The sequence below is a fragment of the Cuculus canorus genome, chromosome 1 (genome assembly GCF_017976375.1).
Source record: "Cuculus canorus isolate bCucCan1 chromosome 1, bCucCan1.pri, whole genome shotgun sequence".
Classification (NCBI taxonomy): Eukaryota; Metazoa; Chordata; class Aves; order Cuculiformes; family Cuculidae; genus Cuculus; species Cuculus canorus.
Window position 1 is genome coordinate 166,319,233 of NC_071401.1, and position 24,788 is coordinate 166,344,020.

Genomic DNA, 24,788 nt, shown 5'->3' on the forward strand with positions numbered 1-24,788 from the left:
GCCTATAAAGTTCTCTGAAATCGCTGTTGGGTAGAAGCAGTCTCAGGGCAAACCCCACATGTTCTGCAGCGCTGTACAAAGTAAACCTGTCTTAATGGTTAAATTAAACTGTTAAGAGCAAGTTTGTTTCAGAAAGAACAGCGGAGCAACAAAGGCGAGAGACAAACACCCCTTCCCCTGCCATTCTCACTCCCCCCCGCCCCATTCCAGGCCCCCCCCTCCGCCGCGGGGCCGGCGGCGCCGGGCGCCATTTTGCGGCGCGCGCAGTGTCGGGGGTGGGGGGAGCGGGCGGGCAAACCGGCATCCCGGCGCCATGAGGCGCCTCAGCGCGGTGCAGCGCAAGGTGCCGTGTCTGTTCGTGACCGAGGTGAAGGAGGAGCCGTCAGCCAAGAGGGAGCACCAGGTGGCCGGGGCGGCGTGGGGCCGGGGGGAGCGAGGGGGGGAGAAGTACCCGAGTGGCGAGGGGTTCCTCTGGGAATGTGGAGCTGAACGCACCGTAGAGGCTTGTAGGGATCCCTCCGTGAGGATTAATCGATAATTAATTGATACGTTTTGCTGCACCTGGTTTGTATGTTTCATTGTCTTGTAATATAAATCTTACTTGTATCAAGAGTAAGTACTTGACAGCCGACTGAACATGAGGCAGCAATGTGCCCAGGTGGCCGAGAAGGCCGATGGCATCAGAAACGGCATGACCAGCAGGTCCAGGGAGGTGATTCTCCCCATGTACTCGGCACTGGTGAGGCCGCACCTCGAATATTGTGTTCACTCTGGGCCCGTCCCTACAAGAAGAATGTTGAGGCTCTGGAGAAGAGCAGCAAAGCTGGTGAGGGGGCTGGAGAGCAAGTCTTATGAGGAGCGGCTGAAAGAACTGAGGTTGTTTAGACAGGAGAAGAGGAGGATGAGGGGGGAGACCTTATTGCTCTCTACAACTGCCTGAAAGGAGGTTGTAGAGAGGAGGATGCTGGCCTCTTCCCCCAAGTGACAGGTGATAGGACAAGGGGGAATGGCCTCAAGCTGTGCCAGGGGAGGTTCAGACTGGATATCAGGAAAGAAATATTGAAAGAAAGGGTCATTGGGCACTGGCGGAGGCTGCTGAGGGTGTCCCCATTCCTGGAGGTATTTAAAGAATGGGTAGATGAGGTACTCAGGGACATGGTTTAGTGGCAGATAGGAATGGTTGGACTCAGTAAGCCAAGAGGTCTTTTCCAACCTGGCAATTCTATGATTCTATGTTTTTATGAGACAATATGCAGACAATCTCCAAACACGGATAAGTAACCTGAAAGAATAAACACTCTCGTAGAGTTGCAGGAATTTATTGATTTGCTTACTTGTCTTGTAAGATGTAGCTGTTTTAGCACAAGAGAGAACCTGTCTTAGAGCTGCAAGAATCTATTTATGTGCTTAATTGACTTGTGAGATGTAGTTGTCTTCGATCAGGAGATAACCCAAAGGGAGTCTCCAAACATGTTTGGATAACCTATAAAAATAGACATTCTTTGGGGACTTAAACAGTTCTTTGTCTAAAAAAAGTCTATATATCCACTGCTTTTGTAAGATAGGATGCCTTCTTTTATAAGGGCATCCGATTCGGTGTTGAATTGTAAAATAAAAATATTACTGCCTTTGCTTTGAAGAATTCGTCCTTTTCAATATTTTGCCAGTGAATAAGTGTTTCTCACACCCCCTTCAGTGCGGGAGAGGTCGTTTGGGAGCCATTTCTGCCCCATCCCACTCTTTGCCTGCCAGGTACGTCCAGGTGTTCCCCTTGATATTGTCTTTGCTTTTTCTGAGCGTGGGGAGGAGTGGCAAAAAGTGTAGCGAAATGGCACAGAGAACCAAAAGTGGGCACAAAGATCCCAAAAATTGGAACAAGGAATGAGGCCACTCCAGCATGACCACACTGGGAGCTTGCGTAAAGCCATCCTCCTGTCCCTGCCTGGGAGTCCTGTAAAAAATAAGCTTATATCTCTTTATTTTTTTGTGATCACAGGAATATCAGGTTTATGACTGGAGAATTGATTTGCAGCTGTAAGACGTGAAATAGAATCACAGATGATAGAATGGTTTGGGTTGGAAGGGACCTTAAAAGATTATCCAGTTCCAACCCTCCTGCCATGCACAGGAACACCTCTTACCAGACCAGGTTGCTCAAGGCCCCATCCAGCCTGACCCTGAACACTTCCAGGGATGGGGCATCGACAGCTTATTTGGGCAACCTGTTGCAGTGTCTCACCACCCTCATTGTGAAGAATTTCTTCCTTATGTGTAGCCTAAATCTTCCCCTCTCATACTTATAGCCATTCCTCCTTGTCTTGTCACTACAAGCCTTTGTAAACAGTCCCTCCCCAGCTTACTTGTAGGCCCCACTCAGGAACTTGAGGGTTGCAGTAAGGTTTGCCCAGAGCCTTCTCTTCTCCAGGCTGAACAAGCCCAGCTCTCTCAGCCTGTCCTCGTAGCAGAGGTGCTCCAGCCCTCTGATCATCTTTGTAGGAATTCGCCAAGGTGAAAATGATGGAATGCAATCAAAGTTATTTCTTCCTGAGATGTAGAAGGCAGTGTCAGGACTGGCTGAGGTGGCATTCATCTTCGTACCTATACACCTCCAATTTGTTTTTCCCAATTTTAGTAACAGCACCTACTGCTGACTGCACAGTGAACTTGAATTCATCTGGGTGACTTTCTCCTGTTAGTATTTGACTTCTGGGTGGAAGAGCTGAAATGATTGCCAGACCATCAGTAACTTAATTGTTCAACTCTGAGTACAAACACCATCTTGATACTTGTCATGTAAGGGTACCTCCCTGTGTTTTTGTTCCTTCATATAGAAAAAGCTGACGGGATTAGATCTGGAAGTGGACTGTGCTTTTTTTTTTGTTTTTCAAAGTGCAGGCAAGGATAATACAGGGGATTGTGACTGCTAGGGATGAAGAGTGGTGGTGCTGGAAAATGTTTGAATCCAAACACGATGTGTTTGCAATAAAACTGTTATAGAAGTCCTGTGGAAGTCCTCCTAGAGGTCAGGACTAGTTGTGGATGGTTATTTGTTTCTGACCCCTAGACCACTTTGTTCTTCCCTCTTTTTAAGCAGAAAAGTGTTTAGTTAGCAGCACTGATACTAAGTGTTTAATACCAAGATGCTTTTGCCATCTTGCATTTCACTGGTCTATGTTTTTACTAATGTGGTGCTATCAATGTTCAGCTCCAAACTGCAAGCTCGGAGCAGCTAGTCGTGATGAATTGCTTTTGCCATAGTAGTATAAGAAGGCACATCTCAAAATTCTGTAGCGCTGGACTGAAACCCTTCTAGTTTATATACATTATGTGAAGTGGAAGGCAAAGTAATCTCTAAATGCTAATCAAGAATGGAAAAAAGGAAGAGAGTTTGCAAATAGATTCCCCTTGTTGTTTTCCATGTTGTCATGTCTTGAAGAAACAATAGCGCATTTATATAAGATTAGAAATTTTAATGGACTTGAAAGAGGCCATTTGTAAGAAGCAAAAATCCGTATGAGAGCAAGGCAGTAACATAGCCATGACAAGGGTTTAAAATACCTGTCTTCTTTTCAGCCATTTAAAGTTTTGGCAACTGAAACTATAACTGGAAAGGCGTTAGAGGCAGATATATACAATGCAATTCCTACTGAAAAGGTGGACGGAACCTGCTGTTATGTAACTACCTATAAAGGTAATAAGGACGATCCATATGCAGATTTCATGTGCTGACTAGAAGCCTTGTTTTATTTAGTTTTCACTTTTGTCACATGATTTATTGCATTTCAGCTGTTGTGAATTCAGCTCTCATTAAACATCTTTGCCACAAACTGATAGTTACCGTAAACACAGGAGATGTTTATAAAAATCTATAACAACTTTATAGAGTTTGTTATAGATCTCTAAAATAGACGAAGTGTAGTTCAATGAACATGGCAGTCATGGAGAAATAGTACATCCAGTAAATCTTCCATGCACGCTAGAATTTATATGAAATAATATAGTTTTCTTGGGGAGGATTAAAAGGAGTATGGAGGTTGGGAGGAGATGAGAAGGCTGTGCTTCACTGCATCACTGGGGTTCATACCTTTGCCTGAAGTTGTAAGGAGTTTATTTGTAGAATCTTGCCAAATTTGATACAAAAATTTTAGATTCATATAAATAATTAATTTATGAATTTAAATAGTGTCTTTAGATATAACATTTCTCTAGTGGCAAATGAGAATTCATGTTTTGCCTTTTATGTAGTTGATTTCAGTGTTCTGCAAGGGGTGGTTACCTGAGTAATCTGCTGGTTTTATATCTTTGGAAACTCTAGGGCAACCATATCTATGGGCCAGGCTGGATCGAAAACCCAACAAACAAGCTGAAAAAAGATTTAAACGATTTTTGCATTCGTTGGAAGACTGCAAAGGTTAGTGAAGATTTTTTTTTCTGCTTTTTGTCAGCTTTAATTATCCAGTTGGAAAAACGCCTCTAATTGTGACACAGGAAACATTAGTTACCATGTTCCAATTTTTGTAATGTCACTCATAACTTTACTTCAAGAGAGCTTTAAGCTAGAATCACTTGGGGAAGAGGACACCAACAGGATTGTAGTAGATAAGTCAAGGATTTGCATGGCATCACCAGAGGATGGCAAAGCTATTGGGAACATTTACGCTGCTCCTGGGAGCATAGAGCGCTCCGGAGCATACCTGAAGTGCTTGTACACCAATGCATGCGGTATGAGACAAACAGGATGAGCTGGAAGTGCTGATCAGCTCCCAGAGCAACGATATCGCTGGTGTTAGTGAGACTAAGTAGATTGAGTCCTACGATTGGAGTGCTAGGATGGAGAGGTACAGGCTGTTCAGGATACACAGGCAGGGCCTGCCAGGTAGAGATGGTGTACTATACATAAGGGAGAGGTTTGATTGCACAGCCCGTACAGTTAGTGTTGATGTGGCCAAGAGCCTCGGCGTAAGGATTAGGGTGACGGAGAACAAAGGAGATGTTGGAGTGTGTGTCTATTACTGGTTGCCCAGCCACGATGGTAAGCACTGAAGAGTTATGGGCAATTAGGAGAAATTTCTGGACTGGTAGCGCTTGTCCTTATGGGAGATTTCAACTTCACAGCCATCAGCTGGGAATAGTCTCTTGCTCTAATTTAAATATGATGTTGGCTATTGAGGTAGCTATTTTTTGATCTTAGTTAGTTTTGAACTTTTAAATTACTTAAAGCCTACTGTGCTTCTTTAAACCCTCTTAATTGTAGACTGGTTGAGTGTGCTAGATGTTGGTGCTTGTACAAAGTACCTGGGACTGCTGTTTGTAGGACAGAGATTAGATCAATAGTATTTCAATGCTTGCATTGAACGATGATCAGAACGTACAATTGACTAACAGTTTGCCAAACTATCACATTTCTATGTCTAGAATTTGTTTGGAATGTTGAAGAAGATTTCAAGCCTGTTCCAGATACTTGGATTCCAGCAAAGGACATAGAGTTTTCTAATGGCAATCCTTTGCCTGATGATAACGGTCATATGCCAGGTACCTATGATGCAGCACAGGTAAAAAACGGGGGTCAGGGGATCAATTTTTGAAGTGAATTAGAATTGTGAATTAGAATTAGTTCCAGAGTTAAAAGTAGTAGCTAACATATTCAGAAAGCAATTGGGATGTCATCCATTCACTATCCAGAAAGGCTTTGTTCTTCTGACACATTGAAAATAATTGCAGTTTGCTGTACAGTTTTACAGGGCTTCAGCTGTGAAGGCGTGGTTGTCACATTTGCATTCCTCTGACATTTCTCTGAGATACAAACCAGCTTTTCTTATTATTCCTTCTGTTTGTAGTTAACTGTGGGTTTTTTCTAAGGCTTGTACAGTTCTAGGACACATTTGATAAATTCAGCTATTTACTTTGCTAAAATGCAATGTTTTCTTGTAGGTTGGGTGCCTGTGGAGAAAAATAGTAAGCAATATTGCTGGCATTCATCTGTTGTAAATTATGAGGCTAAAGCAGCACTGGTATTGAGACACCATGCTGAACCAGGTCTTCTTGAAATCAGTCTGGTGCCATTATCAGAAATTTTAGAACAAACGTTGGAGCTTATTGGGACTAATATTAATGCAAATCCATATGGTAAGTTTGCATGGTCTGTTCTTAAATAAAAAGTATTTAGTGATATTTTTGAGTAAAAACTACGTATTTTCTTTGTATGAGTTTTAAAAAAAGTTGTAAGGTAGCAACGTAATGTTTTTAGAGAAGAAGGGCTTGCACAAAGAACACGTCCAAAATACCTCAGAAAGCGGAGCTGCCATGAGACTATTTATGCCTATTAAACCTTTTTCCACCTGCATGTTCTTTAGGAGTTACTACAAAAATGCTTTCCTTTGATCTTTCAAAAATATTCTGATTGGAAAAGTTGTTTCAAATATTACTATTAAAATAATTTTTAAGATTGTGTGTAGGTGCTTTTTCTTGACTTGCTTATACTTGTTCCTGATGTTGCCAAGTCCATTAAAGTAGAAAATTTTATTTAGCCAGGTTTTTTTGAGTCCCTAGAGTTAGCCATAAGTTGCAATTTTAATATTATGAAATATGAATTTTTTTTTAAAGAAGTGTAAGCTAATCTAAATTTTGGTTGAAGCTTCTCTCTTTAATAGCCTTTCAAGAGAAAAACAATCAAGTAAGCACAAGTGAGTTCTGAGCTTTGCTGTTAAGGTAGCTTGCAAGGATGGACAGGAGAAGCAGTAGTACTTGGTCTAAGTGTTTTCTCAGTATAAGTGATCTACAACAAAAAATTCTAATAACTGTATTCGTAGATGAAGATTTATGAAGATTTTATTGCAAAGAGGCAATGCATTTGTTAACAGCATGACTTAAGTATTAATCCATGTTTGGTAGGAAATATGCCAGATATTCAGGAACTAAGATGTTTGTGCTGTTGATCATGACCTGAAGTATTTGGCTCATAGTTTTATTGTTACTGAGGATGTGACCACAAGGACAAAGTAGACAACTGTATAAATCTGTCATGTTTATTTCATATAAATACAAGGTTACATGAAGAGGAGACAGCTACATTTGATCTTTCAAAGGCAGGACAATGTTGTATCTAATAGAAGCCTATAGAGTGCTTTTATGATAGGGGTAGTAAAAAAGTGAGGAAAATCTTTAGTTTAATCACACATAACTAGGATTTTGTTCCTTTTAACATAGGATTAGGAAGCAAGAAGCAGCCTATACATCTTCTTGTACCACATGGAGCATTTGAAATAAAGAATCCACCTACTTTGAAACAAAATGACATAGTGTCTTGGTTTGAAGGCTGCATTGAGGGTAAAGTTGAAGGAATTGTGTGGCACTGCCATGATGGCTGTTTAATCAAGGTAAATATGTAGATGGACATGTGGAAAGCACTATAATAATTCATATGTGAAGTATTGTGAGGTATTCACTTCTTGTTTTCCAAATTCTTCAGTAGTAAATGTTGCAAATTAGGTGACAGTACAATTAGTCAAGGCATTGAATCACTGTAATGACAAAATTTTAAATTTCTTAATTATCTGCATTATGCTAATAATTTAAAATATGTAGAGGCAAGAAAATATTATTTATGAATAATTAAAAAATTTAAAGCATAATTCCATTTTAAAAATTAATTTCTTGTAATATATATTATAGAACAACTATTGGTAATAAGAATGTGATTTTTTGATAAATTAGCAAGTTTATATTCTTTCTGAAGCTGTGGAGGGCATTTTGGTTCCATTTTGCCTTTTGCGCTTCATTGTAACTAACTCAATTGTAACTGGTGATACTCATGTGTTACTGAGCCATAGTTAAAAGTGCCATAATGCAGAGGATTAATGCACCCCCTCCCCCACTCTAACTGGAACTGTTGGGCTACTATATCAAAATCTGTAAACTGATCATATTTCTTTTTATTACAGCTCCATCGCCATCATCTTGGTTTACGCTGGCCACTTGCAGAGACATACTTGAATTCTCAGCCCGTTGTAATTTCTTTTGATAGAACTAAATATGACTGTGACTTTGAACCAAAGAGTTTGTTTCACCATTTTTCAAACTTGAATGGTCAGAGATTTGACAGACTCAAAGATATAAAGTTTGATGCTTGAAATTATTTTTATCATTTAGTTGTCATGCGTTGCATTCCTCTTACTTGTGTATACCACAGAACTCTACAAATATTCTTCTAGTTTAGGCAGCAGCCTAGGTAATGTATGATTTTAAGATTTTCCAAAATGCATAATTTTATATAATGAGAGATCTGCCACTCAGAGCAAAGATCTAACTTTCAGCATGTTTATTTTCAATACTGGAAAAAAAAATATTTCTGGAAACTCTTATAATTGTAAGAAGTATGTTGTCTAACACTGGCTGGTCCTAATAGCTTAGCTAATGAATGCAATCAACTGTAAAAGTTCCATAGTTTGCACTTCTATAGATAATACAATTATTATGGCACTGTTACGTGTAGGATTCAGATTTAGGATCTAGTTGTTTTTTAACGATAAAGGACATGTTTCAGGTGGGACCAGAATTAGTCCTGAAATTTTATAATCTTTTTTCTCAAGTTTTAACAATTTCTTTTGGAGGAAAGCTTTTCACTGTATTATTTAACTGGTAAGCAGCAGCATTATACTATTACTTGAAAACCTAATTATGCTCTATCCTACAAGTACTTCCACTGGTTTGGGACAAAAAGGGTAAATGATAGAAAATATACTAGTTCTATTTTGGAGAACCTTAGTAAGTTATAAGAGAGATGACTTGGCTTAGTAATGCCTATTTTCAGACTGTATCTCAACTAGGAAACTCCATCAAGGGCATATTAAATAAGATGGCATATAAATAATAAAGATGAGACTGCATGATTGTTTGCATTTGCTTTATTTTATCTGTGCTATATACAGTATAAAAAATCATTTTACTACAAAAATACCATGAGTTTGTCAGAAATGCTGTAACTTTATTTTCAATTCTTGGATTTTCTAAAAGTGAGGTAAAAGTAACAGGGATGTAAGAACAGACATCCACCACATTGACCTTAATCCACAGTTTAAAAATACAAAAGCACTGGACATTAAGAACTAATTACATATTCTTAAAGCTGGAACTTAGGATAGTTAGCACATTTTAAGAGGTTCTTCTATGAGAAGTCCAAGATTTCAACTTTGTTTGACACCTGTGTATCACCCAAGTTACTGTTCTGAATTACAATATATTATTTTAAAGGGGTTGGAAGAGGTAAAACTCACTTAGTTTGACTGGTGTTTATAAATACCGACCATAATAAGCTCTTCTGCACTCTTAGGTATGTGCCAAAACGTAACTTAATAGACTTGTATCATTCCTAGATAATACCAGACAAATAAATCAGTATTATGCAACTGCTCCAGAATTTCTCTTCTATGTCAGTACTAAGGATGCTAAACACTGCCCCTAATCAATAGAAACATTGACTGAGCTATCCAGCTGAATGCCAAACTCTTCAGAAAGCTGCTGTAATCTCTCTTCCAAGATAATATTTTTTTTTACTTCTTTGTTGTAGTTATATTTCAGATCCTCAATTTCTTCAAAAAAGGAAGGACCAAAGTTTTCTAGTTCTCTTCTCAGCTTTTTTGTTTCTTCCTATTAAAAAGAATGAAGGAGTACAACCTTTATCTGCAACTTAGGAATCAGATGTCAACAACAGCTTTTTTTGCCTTTTTCTTAAAATGTTAAGTGATGGGACCATAAATGTGTTCTCTAGAGACACAAAAATCCACCTATGAACAGCATCTTCACTAACAATAGGCTTTGTAAACATAATGTTTAGAAATTGACTTGTCATTAAATATTAGTTTAGATATTAAACAGTTCTTTGTAGCTAACTTACAGTTTTGTTCATTATCTTCTCCGCGACTCACCTGTAATTGCTGTTTTTCCAGCTCTGAGGCTTTCAGCAGTGTCTGGAGGTCAGCTATTTCTAACATTAACTTGTCATTTTTATCCTTCTGTACAATTTCATTATGTCCTGCAAAAATAACGATAATTTAAATATACAGTAATGAAAATCGATTACTTGAGTAATCATGTTACAGTAATTCTGTGTCTCTTGAAAGGTGAAACAATTAGAAGTGTGTACCCCCAGCTGGCATCAACAACCATCGAAAATTCAAGTCATCCACACTTTCCTTTAGTTTTTGTAAAAATTAGGTTGGTGGTAACTAGTTCCTGTGACTGAATCGCGTACTCCAGTGGCCAGTCTGTTAGCATACCTTTGAGAACCATAGCATGGACAGTTTCTCTGAGTTAAAGGCAGGAAACCTGGAAATAATGTAGTATAGTGTTCTTGTTAATTATAGTCATAATTTCAAGAGGTTTGTTTTGGTGTGGTTTTTTTTCTCCCACTGTCATATGGCAGTGTGCTGCTCTGTAGTGCTCTGCTTTTCCTGCGGGACTGATGCTGGCCAAGTATGCAATCATTCACAGAGCTAGTGTCTGGAATAGACACTCACTCTCTGGCAGCTTGGAACCCAAGGCAAAAGGAGTAGTCAAGAAGGTTTCAATGAATGACTGACCTCTTACAAGCAGTCTTATGAGATTTATAAAGTAGACAGTGGCATTAACTACCCATCTTCTTGGAAATCTTAGGAAGATTACAGCCTTTTGTTCAAGATAATTAATTCTCTGCATTAGTATAATTCAAACAATTCTGTAGATTTATTATCATTTTTACATACACATAATAAGTGAAGCTAGTTCTAGGCCCAAATTACAGGAAGATCTTTATGTATTAAAAATGATTACCAGCTGCAGGACCTTCACTTGTATATATGTGTCTGTGGTGCTTACAATGTTCCACCTGGTGAGCTAGTTCTGCTTTTTCTTTCTCTAATTGATTATTAGTTGATCTGGAATAGAAAACAATTGTAGAATGATTTTATAAAATTATAAAGATATTTTAGAATATAAAAGATGTAACTAAAAATCATAAAATCAATTTCCTGATCATTTTTATTTCATGTATATTGGCTGAGGTATTTATTTATTTATTTAAAAGTACATTACCTTAAAAGCTGAAGTTCCCTGATGAAGCTTTCCTCTGTCCTTGCACCTTCAGGAAAGTGTTTGAGACACTCAATCTTAAAAGAAAAATTAAGAAAGTTTTACTCTTGAACACAGTGTCCATGGATTAATGCAATTCAGATGTAGTTCTCTTTGATACAGGAGTAAAAACTGCATGAAAATAATACTAAGGATGTAACCAAGTACTGGGTTACACAAAGGAAAAGACCCAAGTGTTCATCTACTGACAGCTTCTACAGATCTAATTATTTACAGCTTTTTTAAAGTTAGTATAGATTATTGCTGCTTATTTCATGAAAGGTGAAGAAAAAAATATTCAAAAGTTAAATTTACAAAGGAGGTTAGACACATAGCTACATTAGCATCATTTATACATACGCTTAAGGAAGTGACATGCCTAAAATAATTTAAATGCCTTAAAGATAACGGTGGCATGCTTATCTGCGTACCTAGGTGTCCAAGGTCTTTTTAAAACATGACATGAAAAGCCTGCCAGTTTGCAAAGAAAACCCCAATGAGCATATGTTGACTAGAAATGGCCTGCAGTTAGAATAGGTCCCTAACCACAGTTCGCCTGTAGAAGTGCCTTTCAGTAGAATATGCAGAAGCAAAAAATTAGTGTTTTAAATATGAGACTATATCCAGTTTTTTAATGCAGTGGCAATTTATAAACTCTCATAAGGCTACTGTTAGCGATAGGCTTTTTTCTTCTATTACTACCTAAAAGAGAAAGGATTTGTTTCTTTGAAATGTAGTTAACCTTGACCACATCCTTTCTTCAGTATTTGAGATGTAAAAGAAACTGGAAAGTCCGCTGCTCCAGAGTAATAGCACATAATGAAAGAATTTTATATCTCTGTTAGTTTTGCTACTGGTATACACTTCATGTTAATAATGCTGACTTTAGAAAAAGGAAAAAAAAGCAAAAATTAACAAAATAATTGTTTTACAGGACTCAATTCCAAGTTCTAGTTATTGAACACATTTACTCGCTTACAAAATATATAGGACTTCCTATATTGAAAGTTGTGTATATAATAACGTACTCTGAACGTGGCCAGTACAAGATGCCTGGGGAAGAAAACCATGCACGTATTTATAAATGAGAAGACGGAAAGAAGTTAATGTAGGTTGACAGTCATAGGGCTGCATCTCTGGACTACTTAAAGGCTAAAATTTGGCAAATATTTTCAAAGGTACCCAAGTTTAAAATTCATCAGCTCTTCCATGTGTGAAATAATATCTGTAGGTAGAACATAAGAGGGACTTCATTTAAGAGGCCATGTTGGAAATGGGCATGAAGATCCCCATTAGGATGGCAAAGTCAATGCCCGAAAAAAGGCCTGGAAGGAAGAGTCAAGTCCCTGCAGCAAACACACTCTGTGTAACAAGCTAGAAAGATTTTAAGACCATTTGATGTATCTTTACCTACAGGCTTTCATGTTTTCAATGAAACTATAATAAAAACCCTACAGAAGAATAAGATAGAAGAGAGTTGATTTTCCCATAAGACCACAAGTCAAAAATATATATTGATAATATGTGGTAAACCTCATTAATTGGCTAAAATATGTAAATGTGCAATTTACTAGGACTGAAAAAATGTATAACAGCATGGATTAGAGTAAAAAATGTACTCTGCCAATATATACGTTAGAAATCATTAATATTAAACAATCTTCTCAGAGTCATCTGGCTAAAGTTTACTCACTTGCTCTTTCAGATCTTGTAAGTTTTTATCAGCATTGTGCTCACGTTCTGTGGCTTCCTGAAGCAGCCGTTTAAGTTCAGTAATGGTTTGGGTTTTTTTAGCAATATCCATTTCCATTTCTTTCATCTTACTTTCGTGCATCCTGGTAGTAATTTTATTTAGAAAAAGATAAGAGCAAAAGGTAATACTTTTGCAGAAATAGAGATTAAAATATCTTGAGATTAAATGCAATAAAATACAACCTAAAATATATTGGGTATTTGACTTGAAATAATCACTGGTCTTATAAATAAGTGAGCTGAAGGAAGCATAATGAAAAATAGATTTTTAATTGAAGAATAAAGACTTTTCCAAATATTACAACTTTATGGATTGTATTTTGTGTCTACTTTTTTAAAGGTGGACTGGAATCTTTTTATAGTATTGCACATAAACCCTGAACTACCTCCTGCTGAAAAACATGCATGTTTCTTACAGATGCAGTATGCCGGCTGGTCAGGTCTTACTTCAATGTCAAACCTTTGACAGTATTCCCCTTACCTTTTAATAATTGAGGGAAAATAAATTTATGTACTGAGAAAATGGTTAATACAGATGCAGAAGAGAAAGACTCTTAAGGGGAAAAACTGTTCTGCAAGAAATTCTGTTTACCCTGGAGGAAGAGCACTCTGAGGAAGATTCCATTTTGCTTTGAGCCATACAAGGCTACAAAAAGGTTTTTGTAAGGTCATTGAGATGCTGGTTGGAAGATACCTCTGGAGATCATGTAGTTAAATCTCCCACCTGAATTGGGTTTTCAGATAGCAGTACAATCTCCATCATCTTACAGCTTTCCAGGGAGCCCTCCCAAGGATAGACCTTCGTCTGCCCTGTCAAATACTTTCTATTACCACATACATGCTTTAGGAGATGGCTGGTGAGATGGATTGCCTGTTAAAATGCCTCGATGCGCTCCTTCAGGTTAGTAATGTCTTAATGTTACTCATTTACTTTAAAATTGTCTTAAAAGTTTTTATTCATACTAATTGAAATAGGCAAGTACAATTAAGCACCATCATGTATTTTATATCTATATACATAATTACTTATATATACTAAAGACAACCAAGTAGAAATGCTTTTCAAAGAGCTGAAGAACTAAAAGAAAAACTACTGAGCTGATCTGGTAGCTGTTAAGGGCCTGCCATGCTCCCTGCATGTTCCTGTCCTCTGGCTGGCAGCCCGTTTTGCCCTCTTTCCTTACGCTAAATATGACTGTTGTCTGACCTTGCATAAAGATGTTTTACCTCACTACACAGTTAAGGGGAAGGTTAAAAAAAGGAACAGCTTTCTGAAGTCTCAGTGAAGTGAAATGGCTCAGCAACATGTCAGAGAAGCACTGGAACTCCCATAGGGATCCTGTGGGTGTGCAACACTGGGAGAAGGTAAAATCTTGGACATCAGCAAATGGACTTTTAAACAATGATCTGACCTAAGGTAAACTCAGACAAGTCTTTCTCCTGTCCAACTGATTTTCTGCCCTAATAAGGTTGCTGTCACAGGTTCGGTTGTGGTGGATACATTCCACATCTGTTTAAAACTATTAAAGAGTATTTTTGCAACACATCATCTTATTTCATCCTTAGGTCATCAAAGAGTCCAGTACTAAGTATTTCTTCCCATAAATTTGCCCTCTTCCATCCTTAAGCAGGACACAGGCTGCATGTTTCTTGTAATAGCATAAGCATTGTTTCATTTTCTTGTCCCTTCCTGAGATATGGCAGTTCAAGAGATGATATCCAATTAAAAACTCTTGCCTCAAGAGGGATAAAATTCTCCTTCCTCTTACACTTCAATCAATCACAGGCATGTTTCATGGAATGTATCTTACATCAAACTTCATATAATATACCAGTCTATTTGTTATTAAGCATGCTAGCAGCTTTGTGCGTAGCTCATGATTGAAACCAGGTGTATAAGTAATGCTTTTTGGACTGGCAGTGGCTTTGGGGCGACTTTGCCAAAATGTAAGCAAACCACAAAACCCAAGAACTAAACAGCTTGTTTCTAGCAAATAAATGACTGCAGTTCAAGTTGTAAGATCTCCAGCCTGTATAAGCAAGTTGTAATAAAAAAAAAAAAAGTAACTATTTGCAGAAGTATAGATAAATGTCTGTTTCTTGTAAGTAAGAAGCTTTGTCATAAAACTGTTTTCTTCAGCTTATTACACACTGAGTGATGCAAGTGATACATGAATTTTAAAACAACTGATTGGTAACTTTCAGATAACTAGTGGTAGAGTGCTGTAGACATTTACTCTTATTATCAAACCCAAAATGTTTTTCTATGCTGATTTCAAACTGAGTTTTATCTAAAAATTTAGGAAATGGCGATTCCCACACTTCATTTTGTATATTGGAAAAGATCCAGTGCTAGTCTCTGAGTTTTAATTCCTTCTTCTACAGATCCCAGAATCCACTGGCTGACTACAATTAGCTTTCAGGGCCTTCAGAACACAGACGAAGGATCTTTAGCTATGCCTACATGTTCAGAGGAGTACAGAGATTCCAGTAGATGTTACAACACAACCTCTGCGCAGTCGCATGGTTAAATGTAAATTCAAATGCACTCAAGCTGGAAAACAGAGGTTGATGGCTTCCTGTTTTTGTTTCAGACTGTGATCCATGTGGTAAGGTACTCAAATACTGGTGTTCAGCAAAAATGCTGCATTATTCCACAAAGCACAAATATAACATGTTTAAGCAGCAAGGAACACAAAATAATTCCTTTACCAGAACTATCCATAAGTCTACAGCTGATCTGAAGAAGAGAGATAACTAACTGGCTTCTGTATAGAGGCAACTAACGAGGCCAGTTCTTAAGGACATTAGATGTCTGCTGGAGTCATACCAGAGTCCCATATAATGATTCTACACACTAATAGAATCAGAAAATAAAATACAGATAATACAAAACTATCTTTAGAAGAGAAAAGAACAACTATGGAAATGAAAGACTTGTTTGTTTGCTAATATTTAAAGAGAAATCAACACTTGTGTTTATCTTCTTTATTTTATTCCTAATTCCTACCTTGTTAGAGCAATGGACCTCCAACTTTTGCTGTCAGCTTCATCAAACTGGCTCTCAGCTAAATTTAGCCTCTTAATGGTTTCAGCCAGCTGTACGGTTAACTTCTCATTTAATATCTCCAAGTTATTCTTTGCTATTCGTAGCTTCTCTCCACTGTCAGCTTCCTATTGTTCAATAAAAACAGAGGTTTATGGAATGCTTAACCTCACATGAAGCACAGGATTATCTAAAATAATGATGAGATAGGGTCAGTGCTGATTTAGAGGAAAACAGTGCATCCAAGATCACTAGTACTACCACACATAACTAAAAATTCTATCAGTGCTTAGAAAAGCGTCCATTCTGTACCAACCATCTAGAAAAAAAAGTACCACAACGAACAACTAATGGGCATAAAGGAATGCATTACAATGATTGTACCTTTTTCAGTTCTTTACGCAGCCTCTCGTTTTCAGCAATGACTTTTTCCATTCCTTTGGTTTTAGATTCATAATGCAAACTCAGCTGGCCCTCCAGATGAAGTTCCATTTTTTCCATTTCAGACTAAATATTGAACAGGTTGTTAAAACACATAAATATTGCTTAGAAGAAAATTTCAGATTTCCATTTTTAAAGCACAGTTCAGTTACAAGCCACTTAGCACAGTGAACGTAACATTTTATGACATATTTAAATATATCCTTAAGATACAGAGTATCTTTACATAAATCGTGCAGTATATTATGCTCAAGTGAAGTTTTGCTTTTGTGTTCTACATATTTCTTGTTTGCTATTTTTAAAACAAGCAGTGTCAACAGGTTTGCCGCTCCATTTTCCTACTAACTTGCATACCAACTGTTATCTAAAGTTATTGGAGAAGAATTAGTACCTTCAGCCTCTCATTTTCCTGTTCAAGACTAAGTAGTTTCTCATTAGAAACCACAGCTGGAGCTTTTTTCAGATCTTCGTTTTCTCTTTGGACTCTCTCTACAACCTTTTTCATCAAACCAATTGTTTTTTCCAATTCTGGCACTGTCTTTCCACTTCTACCAGCCTATAGAGAGGAAATAAACAGTTCATCTTTGCATTCTGAGATATTCCAAATGTTACTTTATCAGTTATTTCCCCATCGCAATCTACATTTATTAAAAAAAGATGCTATAGTCTGGTGTGACTTGAACCCTAAAGTTTCTTTCATACTAAACTCTCCAATACGTCTAGTGATATTTTCAGCCCTAAAGTCAACTTATCACTTCCTTCATTTTCTGTTTTGCCCAAGAAAGCTGCAGTCAGCCACAAAATCTGCTGTACTTTACGAACTAAATTAAAACATTAGGAAAATAAATCAAAATACTACCTTTTTATAGCTTTTTTTTTTTTTGTGGAGCAATTTACTAATCCAACAGACCATTCAATTGCTTGAATACTAATGCTATCTGAGGGGAAAAATGCCTGGGTGCATGAAGGAGGAAAAAAGGGCCTTTTTTATCAACCATACTACTGTTGGATTAAAGTGACAGAAGTAGTACACCTTAAAGAATGAATAAATCTTCTCCATTTCCCAAGGCATATATTCTCCAGGCAGAGTGGTAAATAAGTAAGTAAATAAATATGGGGGGGGAAGCTTGTAATTCCTCCATTTCTCTTCTTTCACCATGTTCATTTATGAGGTAGAAAAGCTGATAGAGGGTATTCAAATGCATTTATTTTTTCATCATCTTTGTAGTGACTGTCCTTCTTAGCAATAATAATTTAAAGATGCTGCTGTTTCTAGTTCTGGGCACATGAACTTTCTACAAAAGTAAGGACCACAGTACAGTGGAAAATGGGAAAGATTTTACTCCCTGGAGCCCTGCCACAACCTATATGGCAAACGAGTTTTGAAAGTAAAAATTACTTTTCCTTTCTCCTCTAAAATAACTGGAAGGATTAGGAGGTTTGTGTTGGTACACAGCAGAGTTAAAGAAAAAACACTGTCCAATATTGGTGCCTGAAAAGGAAAGATGATTACAAATCTGCTGGCTCAACAGAATTTTTGCATGAAACAGTTTTATAAACTGAAATTACTTATCCAAAAAATGCCACTGCATAAGAGACAGGGAGATATACAAGCAAGGTAGAAGTAAAAGAATGGGAAACAAAGTCCTCTCCGGGTACCCAGTAGTAGAACTCATTGTTCTAGTATACTGAAAGATATGAAGGCATTTAAGAGCTTTTATTAAGTCAGCTTCCATTAAAAGGTGACACAAATAGTCTGACAATTTAGTGGCCAGAGTACTGGGCACTGCTGAAGCCTTTTTTCCTCTGTAACTTCTGAAATATTACTCTATTAAAGTAGCTGACAGTAGCTAGGGTAAAATTTAACTGTCATCTTTACATAATACAACAAAGAAAAAGCTTAGTACTAAGAATAACTTGCACCTTCTAACAACTGCATCAATCAAAATCCTATACTTTAAATTATACAGCTGTACTGTGTTATGCATTTACATAAATATAGGAATATAATTTTCATTATTAGGGCTGTAATTAGTTTTTGGGTTTGTTTTTTGTTTCTGAAGATAACTAATCCAAGTGACAAAATAAGGCCATAATAGTGCAAATATTTAATAGTGTAGCTCTAGTCCACCTCATGGTCCTATTAACTGAATTTCCTATACTTATTATAGCACTTTAGCAGTAAAATAAACAAGAACAATTAACAAGTAAGAACAATTCGTGTTAGCTTTTGATTGATTCCAAATAATCTAGCTTTAATAAAATATTTGCTTTAATATTTTGATTTAATTTATTTATGATGAAAAATGCTGTTGCAATACTCACCCCTCTAATGCTGCCCAGCTTTCGTTCAATATCTGCTTTCTCTTTCTTGAGAAGTTCACACATTTCTTTTAAGTCACCTACTTGGTCCTAAAAAACCAGAGTAACAAGCAACTTATTTGGATTTCAAACTGAGGTGAACAGTAACAAAATTACAGTTGGTTTACTTTGAAAAATGTAAGAAATCGATTTCCCATCACCAAGACATTTTGAGAAAGTGATTTTTGATCATAATGACATGTTGCATCACTTCTACCAACCATTCAATCTTCTCATCTTCTGTAAAAATATGAAAAACCTACAGAATGTACAGAAAAGGTGTCCATCTCTTTTTAAGCAATCCCCCAACCTGTGTCAGCTTAAAGTAAAGCTGAAAAGATGTTACCTTTAATCTTGGCAGATCTTTATTGGCCTGTTCTAGCTGGAATCTTAGCTCAACATTTTCAGATGACAATCTTAAATTTTCCTTTAAAACTTCTTGTTCTCTTCGATATTGATCATCTGACCCAATTCCTGATGTCTTGAGAAAATAGAGGGGAAAAAATTATTATTAATAGGTAATGCACTATTCTTTTCATCAGTTATAGCTGATAAAAAGCAATAGAGATTAGCATTATTCACAGAAATAAAATGGATGACAGTTGTATCACCAGTTTTGATCTAATCTGCTCCACTTCAACTCCTTCTCTTACATTTTCTAAACTTGCTTAACCTTTAAGGGAGGTTTACAAGTTATTATTGGCCAGTAAAAATTTTATCAAACCAAAATTAACTCTAAAACTATTGGCTCAAAGTCTAAAAAACAAAAAAAAAGGACAGAAAAAGCTACTGAGTGTAGCAAGCTGTGACACTGTACCCGGGAACAGCATCTAAGTTAAAGGGCATATTCTGACAGGTTTACTAAATAGTATATATGGCAGAAGAAGTTTCACTTAAGTCAAACAGATCACAGAGCAAGTCAGGAAGAGTAGCACATAACTCTAGTTCTTAGTCTGTTAGTTCCTATAATCTTAAGTCTTTATCAATACAGGTTAGTAATTTCTATTAAATAAAGAGTGCTTTGCTTGCTTTATATTGCCAATTCCAGTCCTAAGTATATGGTAAATTACTACTATTCACTACTTAGTAAAGAGTAAACCCTTTTGATGATATAATAATCAGCAGTTTTTAACTATGTAATTATGGAATTAACCATATGAACCATTAATTCATCACTCATAACAATAGGTATAAAGTATTTCCTTAAATAAAAGCATATTTTTTCCTAGTATAAGGAATATAAAGAATGAAGGTCATCAAATAGCTGCATGCAGCACTGTGATTATTTGTAAACTTTCTGGATCTCTGGATCAAAATTTTAGAATTGACAGCAGCTTATTTCTGAGCAGACATGCATGCCTATCGTGAGAGGTTAAGGTCTGCTTTATGGACCACTTGGTGACTACTTCAATATCCCTGCAGACCACGCATACAAAACCACCACTTTATCAAGATCAAAGTATTCTATTTCTACATTGTTTATATAGAAGAAATGCTAGAGGACTGCTACAGTATCAAACCTCAGGCATTTCACAAAATTCCAGAGTTCTTTCAACCCCCTCTGCACCACTCTGGCAAGTTTCGTCTGTATCCTCTGCAGTGTCTTGATTAATTTCATTATTCACATTTATTTTTTCTGCTTCATAGCCATTAGCTTGAAGAGAAGGTTCCCCTGAATCAGACTGATTGCAGCTCATTCTGTCAGTATAAGGCTCTTCTACACATTCTTCTTCATCAACATTTGATTGCTTCAGTATTTCTTGCTTCTCCTCTTCTTCAAATTCCTCAAGTTTTTCATTTTCAGGTTGGGTTATATTTTCTTCTCTTTCACTGCAGTTCTCTTTATCAGCTTCAGTTACATTTTTGTTTTTCAGTCCTTCTCTAGAAACGTCTGCGTCCTTGTCTTCCGTGCTTGAATCCACAGTAGCTTCATGGCCTTCATTAGGCACGATGCATGTTTGCATGTCTGCTTCCACATCTATTTCATTGCCATCAGTAATGCTATGATTAGTCTGATGTTTGATTTCATCCCTATTTGAAACTGATTTCTTTTGAAGGGAATTCAAAAATTTTTGTCTACTGACACTGATAGGAACAGACTTGGTCAGTTCAGTTTAGTCACATGAATTCAAGTTGAAGACAGAATGAAGCATGAAAAGAAAGCAGAAGATAGTAAACCAAAACAGGAAATAAAGAAACTTAGATGGTACTGTTAAATCTATTTCTTGAATGATTAAGATAAACCAGTAATGCAATATTTGCAATATAATGAACCTTGTAAAAATCAAAACACAACAAGACTACATTATATAACTGAAATGCAGTATTTCCTCAAATTCTGCGTATCCTAAATTTTCAATCAATATGGAATATAAAAGTAGTCCCTCAGTTGCAGACTCGCATATTTAAAAATACCTATCCCTTATTTCTCCGCATATGCTAGGATGCTAAATATATCAACTTCTACTAGTAAAATGCAGAAACTATAAGTTTTGGAGTCTGGGGGGGAGGTTATTTTGCTGCTTTTTTTTTCTTAAAAACACTAAAACTGTGTATTTAAGGTCCTGTTCTAGAATACTATCATTTGAAATAAGATTAGCTAAATGACACGGAATATCAAATGGATAACAAATATTTTTATTAAGTAGGTGAGATTCCTCTAGGTAATATGGTTACATTGGTAACTTACCGAGGGTCTAGAATATGTCTCTCTTGAACACTGTCTCCGTAATGCATGAATCATTTCCTGGAGATATTGATTTTTGAAATGTAATTCTTCTACAACAGAATCTCGTGGGATTGCTTGCTGTGTTCTACATCAAAACAATGAATCAAGCCAAAACAAACAAACAGCTATTAATGAAGAAAAACATCTGTTAAGGAAAAATACCATGAACTTCAGGATTACTAGACTGGATTTTCTACTGTTACTGGGCTAGTTATTCAAAATCAATGTTAGCCAATACGCTAGTTCAACTAATCCCTGTGAACAAAAGTACTTACTTTGGCAAAAGGAATGTGCCCTTTTGAGATGGGCACAACTTCTATTACTCAGATAAACTATCCCCTGTGAGCATGGATATACTGATTAATAACGGACTCCCCTCACTACAACTTAGCAGTTCCAGTAACTTTAATCAGCTCTAAATTGTAATTATAACTTTACACAACAGGAACCAGACGTTTTTCATATTATTTAGCTTTTCAGCCTAATGAACCAATGCTGCATATTCTCTGACCGTGCGCACTTGTTCCCAAGTTCCAAGTAGCTTTCAGTTTACTTGTCACAGACTCATATAAGGATTTTTTAAATTCCCATCTGTTTTTTTCCATATTCAATCAGTTGGTCTAATAGAGACGATCTATCTCTTTCCACAGATTTTTTCTCTCGTTTAGATTTTTCTATTTTCATAGATACTTTTAAAATGCCTCTCACCTCATGTGAGCAATTTCATTTTCTAAATCTAGGTTCCTTTTTCGTAGTTCTTCCAGTTCTTTTTCAGTCTCTGAGGCTCTTACTCCAACAACACGGTCAACAGTGACACCAGTGGTTTTCAGTTTCTTTTGTAGAGCACTTTTCTCTTTTTCAGTCCTGCAATATCCAGTAAATTTACATTTAAAACTTTATTTACTAACTTGCTTTCTCTAGGAGAAAATATTTTCTGCCTTAAAAAAATCCACATTTGCAATTTTTTTGCTCACTGAACCACACTCCCTTTTCGATTTAATGAGGTATAGACAATACAGCTTTATCAAAAAAACCCAAAACAAACTAACCCCAAACCTGGAAAAAACAATGAACATTAAGTTATTATCATGAATGTCATAAACTACTTATTGGTCTTGCCTGTATTTTACATGAAATTCATGCAAGTCTTGCTAAGAACAAATGTCATTTTGAAGCCGTTTAAACCACAACCTAACAAAAGCTACAGTCACCACCTGTTTTCTTTCCCTTCTGTATCTTTTATCAGTAAAACTGTGCCATTACTGTACTGAAGTAAACATAACATTTGCAGAGGCTTTGCACACATGTTTTTGTTGAAAAGGCTTCCATCTCATAATCCTAGAACTACCAGTACTGCAACAGCACTACATATAACATTAACACACTATCCAACCCTAGCAATCTGTTAATTCAATGCTGAGAAACATCTTGTCTTCATAAAGCTGTTGTTCATTTCATGAGAATAACAGAATGCTATATGCAAGAAGCATAACAAAGGACTTTAATTAGTTTTGTCCAGAGACAGTTTCTTCTAATAAAGCTCTTGGTTTCTCCAAGGGAAAGGATACTAGTGGAGTAGTCTGCTTGAAAATCAACTAATCCTTTTAATCCCAATAGCAATGTAGAATTCTAGACATCAATCTTGCGAACACAATAAACTGTTGCAATTATCAAGTGGCAAACATATTTGGATTTCCCTTATGCCATCATTTTGTAGCTGAATCTAATAAAGCCAACTCACTTTGTACAAATTTCCTTCAAGGTATTCAACTGTTTGGCTAAAGCATCTGCTTCTTTTTCCTTTTCCCTTAGTTTGTTCCGCAATCCTTCCATTCTGATTTGCCACTTTTTACCTTCTTCCCATCTAATAATTTCCTCCTTCGAGGTCTGTGAAGCACAATAACACATTAGTATGACGAGTGACTAATTAGTTACTGAAATAGTAAAACAAGCGAAAAACCAAACAAAACAACCGGTAAAATGAAGACATCTCACATCACTCAGAACCTCTTGTATGTGATCACTATCGTGAAGAATATTCATTTATACAGCCATAATCTAAATATCACCTACCTTGTCTTCCCTTACATCTTTTTTTTCTGTTTCACACTTCTTCTCGAGTTCACTTTCCAACTTCTTAATTTTTTTCTGAAGTGCATCGACCAGATTTTGTTCATCGGCTTTGCTCTGAAAAATTACAAACTTTTACAAACTTTGACGAGCACTACCCAAGTGCTTTTCTCCACTAAAAGAATAAGGAATTTAATTCCAATTTGTAGAACATTTTACAATCTAAACAATCTTTTAAAAATGATCTTTAAATTATAAAAGTACCGGAATGTAACTTTGTATTCTAAACTGGGTAATCAGCAGTAAGTAGCTGTACTGTAAATCCTTTACTTTTTCTCTTAAATGGGAAATAAGGACAGCCAGGAAGATCGCAAAATCCCATTTTCAAAGAAGCTTTGAAGTGGTAATTCAGCTACTCAAACTCTTTCAATCATATTTCAAGGAACCAGTATTTTTCAGTCTCTTCCTTTTATTTGAAGTGTGCTTCCAACAGCAAAAGTTAATAGTTCACATGTAATCCAGTGATGAGCAAGCATAAATTTTTAAATCAAGTATGAGTCTCAATACCTGCCAAAAATACTTAATCTTTCGCCCCAAAACCAGCATGTCTACGCAGAAACTTGACCAAGACTGAACATATTTTTAGAAATCACTTCTACCTGAATGCTACTGCTTAGCCTCTTAACCCGTTTCTTCAGTTCTTCATTTTCCTTTTCCATTTCATTTTTCTCCACCTGCATTTTATCGAATGCTTTTTGTTTCTTCTGAAGTTCTTGGCTCAACTCATCCCTTTCACTGGACAAAGAACTTTCCCTGGTTTTACTTATTTTAAGGTTTTCTGTAAGTTTTGTAATCTCATTATTTAATTCCTCTATCTGTGTCTACAAGAAAACAAACAGACAAACAAACAAAAGAGCAAACCTCAAAAATCAGGATTATCAACAATCCAATGATGCAATACAATGATATTACCTCGTACTCACCGTAAGCCCCTTTGTTTGCCTGTCAACAATCTCCTGGACATTCATATATGCCTCTTTTTGTGATGCAGCAGAAATAATCTGCTGTTCAGCATTAGCAGTCATTTCTGCTCGGAGTTCCAGAAGTGCTTTACTCAAAGCCTGAAAATAATAAATTCAAGTTCTTTTAAGTGTTGAAGCTGCTAATACGCACATTACAAAACAACATAAGGCAATTGCATTTTAATATGTTATACTGCACAATCACACTCCACCTCCTGCTGTACTATACACAGAATTCTTAAACATTAAGCAACATTAAACATTC

General features: G+C 36.6%; 2 protein-coding genes across 3 annotated transcripts in view; one reads left to right on the top strand and one right to left on the bottom strand.

The window, feature by feature from the left end:
- The first annotated feature begins 256 nt into the window (after positions 1–256).
- On the top strand, positions 257–9,433 carry C1H12orf29 (chromosome 1 C12orf29 homolog). Its single transcript, XM_054066474.1, has 7 exons — positions 257–403; positions 3,574–3,691; positions 4,316–4,411; positions 5,416–5,532; positions 5,932–6,126; positions 7,207–7,376; positions 7,941–9,433. Exons 1-7 carry the CDS (start codon positions 314–316, stop codon positions 8,127–8,129), a joined length of 975 nt encoding a protein of 324 aa, XP_053922449.1. The 5' UTR covers positions 257–313; the 3' UTR covers positions 8,130–9,433.
- CEP290 (centrosomal protein 290) overlaps positions 8,574–24,788 on the bottom strand; it is a 51,529-nt gene continuing 35,314 nt past the window's right edge. The window contains exons 38-54 of one of the 2 annotated variants that reach the window (XM_054066458.1): positions 24,485–24,622; positions 24,161–24,382; positions 23,505–23,618; positions 23,173–23,318; positions 22,140–22,295; positions 21,393–21,516; positions 20,224–20,802; positions 19,050–19,184; positions 18,668–18,754; positions 16,734–16,898; positions 16,286–16,408; positions 15,866–16,029; positions 12,797–12,938; positions 11,068–11,141; positions 10,807–10,910; positions 9,924–10,030; positions 8,574–9,645 (exon numbers count right to left, since the gene is read on the bottom strand). In XM_054066458.1, coding sequence (XP_053922433.1) covers positions 9,457–9,645; positions 9,924–10,030; positions 10,807–10,910; positions 11,068–11,141; positions 12,797–12,938; positions 15,866–16,029; positions 16,286–16,408; positions 16,734–16,898; positions 18,668–18,754; positions 19,050–19,184; positions 20,224–20,802; positions 21,393–21,516; positions 22,140–22,295; positions 23,173–23,318; positions 23,505–23,618; positions 24,161–24,382; positions 24,485–24,622 — 2,769 coding nt within the window. In that variant the 3' untranslated portion in view covers positions 8,574–9,456. The remainder of the gene's footprint in view (positions 9,646–9,923; positions 10,031–10,806; positions 10,911–11,067; positions 11,142–12,796; positions 12,939–15,865; positions 16,030–16,285; positions 16,409–16,733; positions 16,899–18,667; positions 18,755–19,049; positions 19,185–20,223; positions 20,803–21,392; positions 21,517–22,139; positions 22,296–23,172; positions 23,319–23,504; positions 23,619–24,160; positions 24,383–24,484; positions 24,623–24,788) is intronic. The other variant, XM_054066461.1, reaches the window with a different exon arrangement.

Coding starts and splice junctions, on each gene's coding strand:
- C1H12orf29 (XM_054066474.1), top strand. CDS start 314: ATGAGGCGCCTCAGCGCGGTGCAGCGCAAGGTGCCGTGTCTGTTCGTG. Junction 404..3,573: donor CAGCCAAGAGGGAGCACCAG/GTGGCCGGGGCG, acceptor TCTTCTTTTCAG/CCATTTAAAGTTTTGGCAAC. Junction 6,127..7,206: donor TATTAATGCAAATCCATATG/GTAAGTTTGCAT, acceptor CTTTTAACATAG/GATTAGGAAGCAAGAAGCAG.